Raw genomic sequence first — 12,077 nt, 5'->3', positions numbered from 1 at the left:
TGTGAGTTCTCTCCTGAATGCAGAGTGGTAGTGCCGGTTCCTCGGGCTCAGAGAGGCAGAGGTTACTACTCGACCTTGTTTCTAGTTCCGAAACCCAATGGGTCTTTCTGGCTTATACTCAACCTCAAATCAAGTTTGTGAGAGTGTCCAAGTTCTGTATGGAAACACTGCGCTTAATTATATTGGAACCCGGAGACTATATGGTATCCCTGGATATACAGGATGCGTACATGCATATACCTATTGCCATGTCGCATCAGCAGTATCTGCGGTATGCTCTTGGCAACCTCCACTATCAGTTCCAGGCTCTGCCATTTGGACGGTCTATGGCTCCTCGGATCTTCACCAAGGTCATGGCCGTAATGACGGCCCATCTCTGTCGCCAGGGAGTTAGGATCCTGCCATATCTGGACGACTTGCTGATTCTGGCAAACTACCATGATGTCCTCCTCAGTCATCTGCAACTGACTTAAAGCTTCCTACAAGCCAACGAGTGGCTTATCAATTGGAAGAAATCCTCGCTGGTCCCAGCTCAGAGCATGGTGGACCTGGGGCCGCTCCTGAACACACACAGTCAACGACTGTTTCTGCTCCAAAAAAAGTCCTGAGACTTCAAGACAGGATAATATGCTTCCTTTGTTGCCCCAGAGTGTCGATACACTCGGCGATGCAAGTACTTGGCCTGATTGTGTTGGCATTCAACATGGTAGTGTACGCTCAATTTCATTCTCGCACTCTGCAGAGGTTAATCCTTTCCAAGTAGGATGGCCTGCCTCATCGGATCAGATCTCACATGATCACTTTGACTCCGGAGGTTCGTCTGTCACTGACCTGGTGGCTACTTGACCAGCAATTGAGCAGGGTCCATCCCTTCTGGATCCCTGACTGGGTCCTGTTGGCAACGGATGCCAGTCTGAGGGGCTGGGGTGCGGTGTTGGAGCAACACTCTTTTCAGGGTCGCTGGACAAAGGAGGAGTCACTCTTCCCAATAAACATTCTGGAGTTGCAGGCAGTGTTCAATGCATTGAATCTTGCCCTGCTCTGGTACAGAACAGGCCGGTTCAAGTAAGGTCAGACAATGCCACTACAGTGGCATACATTAACCATCAAGGCGGCACTCTAAGCTGCATGGCTATGATGGACGTGTCAAAAATTCTTTGTTGGGCGGAACGCCATCTACCAGCAATATCGGCAGTGTTCATGCCGGGCATCCTAAACTGGGAAGTGGACTTCCTCAGTCGCCAGGACGTGCACGCCAGAGAGTGGAGTCTTCATCCAGAAGTCTTTCACCTCCTAGTGGACAAGTGGTGCCTACCAGACGTAGACCTGATGGCATCTTGACACAATCACAAGGTTCCGGTCTTTGGATCAAGGACAGGGATCCTCAAGCAGCGTTCGTGGACGCACTGGCAATTCCATGGAACTTTCGGCTGCCCTACGTGTTCCCTCCAGTGTCACTCCTGCCCAGGGTCCTGCGGAAGTACAAACAAGAAGGAGGATTTCTACTAGTTGCTCCAGTGTGGCCCAGGCGGCATTGGTTGTCAGATCTGCAGGGTCTATCAACAGAGCATCCTCTTCTACTTTCTCAGTGCCCAGACCTCCTCGTACAGGGCCTTTGTCTTTATCAGACCTGGCCAGGCTGGCTTTGATGGCATGGCTCTTGAGGCATCACTCCTGAGATGCCAAAGGATTCTCTGAGGCGGTCATCCAAACTATGTTAAAAGCCCGCAAACCAGCATCTGCTTGGATTTATTACAGGCTCTGGAATTCTTACTTCACTTGGCGTGCTGATAAGAATTATGATGCATACGGATTCAGAACTTCCAGAATTCTGGATTTTCTGCAAAGATGCCTGGACTTAGGCCTTCGTCTGGCCTCCCTCAAGGTTTACATTCCTACCTTGTTGGAATGGTTTCAGAGAAAAATGTCATCTATACCTGACGTTCATACATTCACTCAGGGTGTCTTATGGATTCAGCCTCCCTATGTCCCTTCTGTGGCTCCATGGGATCTGTCTGTTGTCATGAATGCCCTACAAGAGTCTCCATTTGAACCTTTTGAGATGGTGGACCTTAAATGGCTCACGGCCAATGTCTTGTTTTCACTGGCTATTGCCTCTGTAAGAACTTAGGTGCATTGTCCTGTCGTCCACCCTTTCTAATATTTCATCGTTACTGGGCAGTTCTTAGAACTCGCCCAGGTTATTTACCTTAGGTGGTGTCATCTTTTCACCTTAACCAAGAGATTGTGGTTCCGGCTCTTATCTCTTCTGATTTGTCCTCCAAAGGGCGGTCTTTGGAGGTGGTATGGGCTCTCCATATATATGTGTAGAGGACTGCCTCTATCAGGAGGTCAGATACTCTTTTTGTCCTGTTTGGTTTCCACAAACGTGGCTGGCATGCGAATAATCAAACCTTGACCAGATGGATAAGAATGGTGATTGCACAAACTTATGCGCAGGCTGGTCTTCCAGCTCCTGCTGCTATTAAAGCCCATTCTACTCGGTCTGTTGGACCTTCTTGTGCGGCCCGCCGTGGCGCGTCTGCTGAACAATTGTGCAAGGCGGTTACATGGTTCTCTGTGAACACGTTTATTAGGGTCTATGCCTTTTATACTTCCTCCTCCCAGGATGCTTTCTTTGGATGCCGGGTTCTCATACCCGCTAAGGAACTGCTTTAGGACATCCCCGATGTTTCCCTGTGGAAACCAATGTAACCTGCTGCAGAAAAAGAGAGTTATGGTAGACTTACCATTGTTAATTCTCTTTCTGCGAGGTACATTGGGTTCCACAGGATGCCCACCCTGACGCACCTATCTTCTATGGATTTGTATGGCATTAGCCACTGGTCCCTTCTCCTGTCATGAGAATGTGGATCTATGTGACTAACATCTACCTTCTCTCTTACCTGCTCCTGCATTCAGTGCCAGATTAAGGTCCACATTGGCCTGGAGCTGAAATTTATGAAGGGCCTATTGTTACCGCGCATTAGTTACCTGTGATTAGTGCAACAGAGAATTTTTCCCTGTGTGGGCGCATACTACATCACTGCACTTCCTCCCTTTCACTATATCACTATTACACTAGATCTCCACACGATGGGGAATATTTATCAGAATCCGCATCTGAGATGTGTATGTGATACATTTGACCTAAATTGCATTGCGATAATTGAATACATCACAATGATGTATGAATTATCGCATACAGGGACAGAGCTTGCGAGAAAGCTCTGTCCCTGCTAATCCAGTTGCCACAATTCTCAGGGTATTTCTTGTGAAAAATACCCTGAGATTGTACAGTGCATGTGCTGATTCAGTAAGGATTGCAAAAGAATCCTTTCGATTGCATGATGGGGGCCGCCCATCGCAGGGCAAGGCCGCCCAGCTTGCTGACCGCCGCCCCTCCACCCCTTTGACCCAGCTGAAATTGCAGTCGCACCTCAATTTTAGCGTGATCTTTGTGGTCTCAAAAAGAAAGGGGCGTGGTCACACAATAGTAATAATGCCCACAGTAGTAGTACCCAAGTGGAAATTTTTAAGTGGGGGTATGTAAAAGTGAAGGGTGCAATTATGTGCGCGCCGAAGGCGCGCGCACTCCTGACAAGGGGGCGTGGCCACGCAAAAGGGGCGTGGCCTTCAGTGTAGTTTACCACACCATATACCCCTTATACACATTATGCACCACAATAGTAGGACCCCTTTCACATTATAGCTCACAGTATGAGCCGAAATTCACATTTCTACCACACAGTATGAGCCACATTCATATTACACCACACAGTATGAGCCAAATTCACATTACACCACACAGTATGAGCCAAATTCACATTACACCACACGGTATGAGCCGAAATTCACATTACACCACACAGTATGAGCCGAAATTCACATTACACCACACAGTATGAGCCGAAATTCACATTATAGCACACAGAATGAGCCAAAATTCACATTACACCACACAGTATGAGTCGAAATTCACATTATAGCACACAGTATGAGCCGAAATTCACATTACACCACACAGTATGAGCCGAAATTCACATTACACCACACAGTATGAGCCGAAATTCACATTATAGCACACAGAATGAGCCAAAATTCACATTACACCACACAGTATGAGTCGAAATTCACATTATAGCACACGGTATGAGCCTAAATTCACATTATAGCACACAGTATGAGCCGAAATTCACATTACACCACACAGTGTGAGCCGAAATTCACATTATAGAGTGACAGAGTGACAGGGAGAGTGACAGCAGGGACATGGAAAGTGACAGCAGGGACATGGAAAGTGACAGCAGGGGAATACAGTAGGGACTAGGGAGAGAGAAAGGCAGCAGGTTAGATTACCTGTTTAGCAGCGGCGGTGGTCTGCGGTGCTGTGGATGAGTAGGCTGTGGTAGGCGTGACGTGGAGGAGGCTGTGGGCATCGGAGATAGTGCGGAGGAGGAGGCTGTGGGTGCTCAGAGGTCCGAGGGCGGGGCGGCAGAAGAGGCTGAGGGCGGCTGCAGTGGATCTGGAACCAGGCTGGCTTTATTATCCCTGCCGCCGCATCGAGCTCCTGTGACCACGGCGCTAATATTTCAAAACTGCTGCGGACCGGCAGCCAATCAGCGACAGATTTGAACTAGTAGTGCCGCGGTCACAGAAGCTCGATGCAGCGGCAGGGATAATAAAGCCGGCCTGGTCCCAGTTCCGCTGCAGCTGGGAGTCTGGAACCTGGGCTTCCAGTGCGGCGGCGATGGTAGGGGCGGAGCGACGAAGGGCGGACCGGGAACGCAGCTTCTTTGTCGGCCCATACAGTAATGCCCCCAGCAGTAGCACCCCTTATACAATGCCCACAGTAGTAGTGCCCCTTATGCAATGCCCCCAACAGTAGTGCCCCTTATGAAGTGCCCCCTTTACAATGCCCTCATTAGCTGTGCACCCCATCAGTAATGCCCTTAATGGTAATGCCCCTGTGTAGTATTGCCCCTAGTCGTTTAGTCCCTGTAGTTTAGCCCCAGTAGTCATGCCTATACTGGTAATGCCCCTGCAGTTATGACCCCAGCAATTTACTCCCCCCCCCCTTTAGTTTAGCCTCTGAGTGGTACTGCCCCCAGTAGTTTTGCCCTCATGTAGTTTGCCCCATGTAGTTTAGCCCCCAGTGGTAATGCCCCCTGCAGTTGTGCCCCCAGTTGTTTAGCCCCTGTAGTTTAGCCCCCATGTAGTTTGCCAAAGTTAGTAATGTCCCCAGTAGTTTGCCCCCTTGTAGTTTAGCCCCCAGTAGTAATGCTGCCAGTAGTTTGCCCCTTTGTAGCTTGCCCCCTTGTAGTAATGCCCCCAGTAGTTTGCCCCTTGTAGTTTGCCCCAGCAGTAAAGCCCCCCAGTAGTTTGCCCCCAGTACTAGAGCCCCCCAGTAGTTTGCCCCAGTAGTAAAGGCCCCCAGTAGTTTGCTCCCAGTACTAGAGCCCCCCAGTAGTTTGCCCCTCTGTAGTTTGCCCCAGTAGTAAAGGCCCCCAGTAGTTTGCCCCCAGTACTAGAGCCCCCCAGTAGTTTGCCCCTCTGTAGTTTGCCCCAGTAGTAAAGGCCCCCAGTAGTTTGCCCCCAGTACTAGAGCCCCCCAGTAGTTTGCCCCTCTGTAGTTTGCCCCAGTAGTAATGCCCCCAGTAGTTTGCCCCTTGTAGTTTGCCCCAGCAGTAAAGCCCCCCAGTAGTTTGCCCCCAGTACTAGAGCCCCCCAGTAGTTTGCCCCTCTGTAGTTTGCCCCAGTAGTAAAGGCCCCCAGTAGTTTGCCCCCAGTACTAGAGCCCCCCAGTAGTTTGCCCCTCTGTAGTTTGCCCCATTAGTAAAGGCCCCCAGTAGAAACGCCTGTGGTACACATATAGGAGGGAGGGAGGGAGGAGGGGGGGAAGCACTATACTTACCAAGCCCCGCTCCCGCCGCAGGCCTCTCTCGCCGCCCGCTCCTCTGCACTATGAGAGAGACGTCAGCACCCTCACTACAAACACTAATAAAGTTTTATTTTTTATAGTGGTCGGGATATCCTGATGTATACGGTTTTCAGTTCAAGTGGGGCACCTACCTGAAAACCCTGGGCTCAATGTTTATAGGATCCAGTCCTGAGTTTGAGATTGGTATATTAACTCTGTGTTATGTAACCAGCCCTGATAGTCTGTGAGTATTTCTAGCTCGTTTGTATATTTATCATTGAATCTGTTTACATCACTGCATCCTCTAAGACGTCTCATGTTGTTTTAAAGGTGCTCTGTCAAAATTGGTGGTCAAACCCTCAGAATCCAAACCTACACCTGGGCCAACTCAACCTATGGAAATGGCAAGAGATACGTGGCATCTGCTTACCCCACTGTTTAGATGAGTAGCTGTTACTTCTGTGTGGAAATAAAGTTATTTATCCTGCACATATTCTGTTAGTCTGCTTTATTTTTTCTCAAAATGTACTTTTAATTGTCACAAGAGGTAATGCAGTCCCTATTATAATAACACCATATTCAAAACTATATTTCGTAACATTCAATATTTATCAATGGATGGCAATTGGTTGGGCTCCAAGTAAGGGGGTAATTCCAAGTTGATCGCAGCAGGAATTTTTTTAGCAATTGGGCAAAACCATGTGCACTGCAGGGGAGGCAGTTATAACATGTGCAGAAAGAGTTAGTTTTGGGTGGGTTATTTTATTTCTGTGCAGGGTAAATCCTGGCTGCTTTATTTTTACACTGCAAATTGCAGATTGAACACACCCCACCCAAATCTAACTCTCTCTGCACATGTTAAATCTGCCTCCCCTGCAGTGCACATGGTTTTGCCCAATTGCTAAAAAAATTCCTGCTGCGATCAACTTGGAATTACCCCCAAAATTCTCCAATCCAGCAATGTGTAAGGAGCTGGGACAGGCCATGACCGCTCACATGAGATGTTGTGTCACAGACATGTAGACTCAGAAGCCACAACGAAAGGTTCCCTTTCCACCAGAGGTCACAGTATTATTTATCATTGATTTCATGATCTAAACACACTTTATTTCTGACATATTGGTAGGTTTAGTAGAGGGTTAATTGTAACTGTCGCAGAATACGATAACAGATAACTGCAGAATTGGGGCCTATAGGTGAAGATAAGAGGTACTTCGCTAAATCTGCTCCAGCAGCTGAATAAAGAGATCTGGATACTATCTTTGAAGTCATCTGTGCTTTCAGTGTTCCTCTTTGAGTCTTGTTCCTGTATTTTAAAACCAACATTCTTATCACATCTGGAGCATACTTGCAGTATCCCCCATCCTACCTGCTTGTGGTAGCCCACAGAAGTCAGTAGCTTCCATTCATAAATTGTGTGGGTCAACTCCTAGATTTACAAACCATGAGGTCTATGTACTAAGCCTTGGAGAGTGATAAACCCTTATTATCCATATGCCTAGTCTACCACTTGTTTTGTTTCCAATTAATCTATCCACTGTGGTCTTTATTATTACTGGAATCAACTGCAATCCAAGTTAAGTGCAACATAGTTTCTAAGATCATAAGCTCAACCAGGAACACCAAAATTCCAATGGCTTAGTGTCCTCCCATCCCCTTTCAAACTAATTTTGGCTTTTTCCTTCATATCATTCCATGATATTGTCACACATGGGTGTCTATGGCACCACCGATATTCTAGCATGCTCTTAGCACTAGTAGGCACTAGACAGAACATCCTTTAGTACATATTGAGAAGCAATATGCAAAGGGTTTTTCCCGAACTTTTTCGTTCATCCCACTTATATCCCCTTAGTACATGAAGCCCATACTCTCTCAGTGATCAGGCATATATTTGCTATACTGGTTAGGACCCCAGTTTGCCCCCAGTAATAGATCTCCCTTAGAGAGCTTGGTTCATTTTGAAATGATAGCATCATGGTGATGCTGCAGATTTGTTGACTACACATTCATGTAGCAAATTTCCAATTCCACAAGCTTCAAAGGAGCTCTGTTGGATTGAAACCTGGTCTGTGTGCAGGCTGCTGAACTCCTTGCCAGCATGAGATGATGTGTACTTTGCCATATTATCCTCCTGGAATTACCCATTAGAAGATGGCTAGACTGTAGCCATAAAGAGATACACATTTTTAGAAACAATACTCTGGTAGACGATAGTATTTAAATCATGTTCATTTAGAATAAAGGAGCCTAATGTGTGCTATGAAAACATTTTCCACACCATTACTACACCGCCAGCCTAACCCATTGACACAAGGCGGGATGGACCCATGCTGTTTACACCAATATCTGGCAGTACCATCTGCTTGTTACAAGAATTGAGAGGTATCACCCAGACATTTTTCCAATATTCAACTGCCCAGTTTTATCAGCCTGTGCCCACTGTAGCCTCTCTTTACTGTAATTAGCTGACAGTAGTGTAACCCAGTGTGGTCTTCCACTGCTGTATCCTATCAACTTCATGGTTTGACATGAAGCATCAGAGATGCTATTCTGCATACCAATGGTTTAGTGCAATGTTATTTGAGTCACCTTCCTGTCAGTTTAAAGCTGTCTGGCCATTCCCCTCTGTCCTCTCTGATTATTAAGTCATTTTGCCCACAGAATTGCTGCACACTGGATGCTTTTATGTTTTGATCACTGTAAACTCTAGAGAATATTGTGTATCAAAATCCCAGGAAAGCAGTTATTTTTTGTGATACTTAAACTATACAACTATGCTATAGTCGAAGTCACTTATATTCATTTTTTTCCCCTTTTTGCTGTTTGGCCTGAACAAAAACTGAACCTCTTGGCCAAGTCTGCATGATCTTATGTATCACCACCACATAGTTGTTTAGATATTCGGATTAAGAGCAGCTGTCCATCTCTACCATCGAGCAGGTTAAGTTAATAAATGAACCAAAAAAGAGGTGATTAAGTTATGATTGGACTACTTATGATTGGTTCCTCCAGGTATAAGAAGCAGACACAGCAGACACTCTCCACACCTTAATAAGAATCTCTGGTAGATCAAAATGTGTAGGTTGGGAAGGTCTGCAGTGCTGGCGGCTGCTGACAGGGGTGGAACTCCCAGAGGCAATGGAGACGCCTGCCTCTGGTCTCCAAGCCCTGGAGAGGCACCTGCATGTACATCAGCAGCACCTATGTGGTTTACAGTGGGATACAAGTGTGACCACAGGTCTAACAACAGAGCTCTGTGGCAAACCCTCTGCTGCAAAGTTATTCAGTTCTGTCCCAGGAGCCCTGCAATAGGGGACAGGACAGCTCCCGCCTGGTGCCGCTCATCCTGCACTGCAACAAGCGATGGTGCACCCACCGCTGCTGGACTGTGAGATGGGAATCACAGCGTAGATGGAGCCCTGGAAATTTACTGCAGGCTTCAGTCCCTGTAGACTGGCTAAATATTTAACTTGCCTCTGGGTGACTGGGATGAACTTATGCCCCTGGCTCCTGACCATATGATCTGGTGAAACAGAAGAATGGAGTGTGGCCCAGGCTATACACCCATGCAGCTCCTCATTATTCCTTTACACATCTGGTGTACATTTTGCTGTATTCTGGGGATTCATATGTGAGTGCAAGGGCGTAGCTACCATAGGTGCAGGCAGTGCAGCTGCTATGGGGCCTAGAGCTGAGAGGGGCCCACCTTCCCTGTCACAGTTACATGTGTTATATAGAAGGGCATAGCTACCATAGGTGCAGGCAGTGCAGCTGCTATGGAGCCCAGAGCTGAAAGGGTCCCACCTTCCCTGTCACAGTTACATGTGTTATGTAGAAGGGTGTAGCTACCATAGGTGCAGGCAGTGCAGTTGCTATGGAGCCCAGAGCTGAGAGGGGCCCACCTTCACCTTCCCTGTCACAGTTACATGTGTTACATACATTTTTTCATTAGTAGATACATAAAGGACCGTACAAAAATTTGCCTTTGGGCCTACAATATATATAGTTATGCCCCTGGTCTTGATCATTGTGATGTGGTCTTTTTTTTATGGTCTGTACCGATTTCTGGCTCTTCTAACTTCCATTGAAAGTATAGAAAAAGGGGCATGGCCATGCCCCCTTTACCTGTGGCCACACCCTTTTTTGCATTTGTACCGATTTTTATGTTTAAAATGTTGGAGGGTATGCATTATAATGTTACATAATATGAACTGTGGGCACTGTAAGGTGGCACAATATCAAGTGGAGGCACTGTATGTTACAATAAGAAATGGGGTTACTGTGTTACATAATGTATACTGCCAGACCTACAATGTGACATAATGTGAACTAGAGCATGACTATGGTTCATAAAATAAACTAGTGCACTACTATGAGGCATAACATTAACTAAGGCACTACTATGGCTCAGAAAATCAACTAGGGCACTATTATGGGGCATACAATTTACAACTGCTGTGGAGAGGTGTCTCTCTAGAAGCATTGGGACAGGGTCCCCTTTGTGAGTGTATTCTTTATGTTTATTATGTTATACATGAAGTCTTATGTTATACATTAAGGGCAGGATGTACTAACCTCAGCATTAACTGGCTTTCTCCGACACCTGTCTCCTCCCCGTCCCGTCGCTGCTATTCGCTTCTCCCTCTCACCGCCACGGCCATCTGTCTCCTCCCCATCCCGGCGCTGCTATTCGGTTCTCCTCCTCACCGCTACGGTCACTCAGGACTCAGCATTGCGGATGCCACGCTGAGCCTTGGTATTCACCAGCGCATGCGCGCATGCCCCCGCATCCTGAGTGTCCATAGCGGTGAGGGGGAGAAGCGAATAGCAGCGCCGGGACAGGGAGGAGACAGGTGGCCGCGGAGAAAGCCAACGCTGCGGGAGAGGTTAGTACATCCCGCCCTAAATGTTTTAAGCTCTCCTTCTGATTCTGGGTTACCGAATTATTGTACAAGGGGAGTATTGGAGAGAAATCATACATTTCCTTAAAGGGTTCCATGAAAAGAAAGATTTGCCTTATTGTGGGAGATCTGTCTACACACTTTCATAAGCGGATATACTGTTAGTTTGATGTGAAGGGGAATAATCACTTTTGGGGTCTATGTACTATGGGGGTCATTCCAACCCATTCGCACGCAGCGGTTTTTCGCTGCAGAGCGAACGGGTGCGGAATATGCATGCACGGCGGCCGCAGTGCACGTGCGCGACGTTGCCCAGCAACCCCTGTTACGTTGCGGCTACCGACGGAAGCCGTCGCAGAGGCGATCGCTAAGAAGATTGACAGGAAGGAGGCGTGGCAGGGCGGATCCGGACCATTTGGAGCCATTTTCGGGAATGGTGAGTAAAACGCAGGCGTGTCAAGGGCAATGGAGGGCGGAGGAGTGATGTCAAAGCCGGGCCCATCATCGCTGGATCCATCGCACAGGGTAAGTAGGTATAGGCCTAGTCTTGTTGTGCTTGAAAAAAATTTAGCTTAGCAGGGCTGCACAAGCGATCGCAGTCCTGCTAAGCTAAAATACACTCCCCCATAGGCGTGTTCGAGTTGATCGCAGCAGCAGCAAAAAGTTGCTGGCTGTGATCAACTCGGAATGACCACCAATGTACTAAGCCTTGGAGAGAGATAAAGTAGACTGAAATAAAGTACCAGCCTATCAGCTCCGAACTGCCATCTTACAGGCTGTGTTTGAAAAATTACAGTTAGGAGTTGGTTGGTTGGTTGGTTGGTATTTTATCTCCATCTCCATCCACTTAATAACTCTCTATGGGGCCTATTTGTCACCAACCGCATCCAGGATGTGGATGACAGGTGATAACATCGCCCCAACTCACACTGCAATAATTAAATACATCGCAGGGATGCTGGAGTCCATTTAGTACCATGGGCAGGGCCGGATTGGCCATAAAGACCACCGGGAACTTCCCCGGGAGGCCGGTAGTCCTGTGGGGCCGAATGATGCCTCTGGCCCTGCCTCCAGTAGTGAGTCACTCTCATTCCTTCTGACAGGCAGAGACAGCTGGCCGGTGCCTGTCAGCAGCCCGCAGCCTGGAGGAGCTCCCTCTGTGTTTCCACAATCGCAGGAAGAGGCTGTTCTCATGTGAGACAGAGCACCTCCCAGCTACCTCTCCCAGCACACTGGTTACTGAAAATCACGCT

At 47.7% G+C, this 12,077-nt stretch overlaps 1 protein-coding gene across 1 annotated transcript in view; it reads left to right on the top strand.

The window, feature by feature from the left end:
- LOC135050662 (uridylate-specific endoribonuclease D-like) overlaps positions 1 to 6,362 on the top strand; it is a 33,540-nt gene extending 27,178 nt beyond the window's left edge. The window contains exons 6-7 of the mRNA XM_063957084.1: positions 6,022 to 6,164; positions 6,251 to 6,362. Coding sequence (XP_063813154.1) covers positions 6,022 to 6,164; positions 6,251 to 6,362 — 255 coding nt within the window. The remainder of the gene's footprint in view (positions 1 to 6,021; positions 6,165 to 6,250) is intronic.
- Positions 6,363 to 12,077: the final 5,715 nt, after the last annotated feature.

Source organism: Pseudophryne corroboree, chromosome 2, assembly GCF_028390025.1.
Source record: "Pseudophryne corroboree isolate aPseCor3 chromosome 2, aPseCor3.hap2, whole genome shotgun sequence".
Lineage (NCBI taxonomy): Eukaryota > Metazoa > Chordata > Amphibia > Anura > Myobatrachidae > Pseudophryne > Pseudophryne corroboree.
Note: the sequence above shows the minus strand (reverse complement) of the source record. Positions and strands in the feature narration are given on the sequence as shown.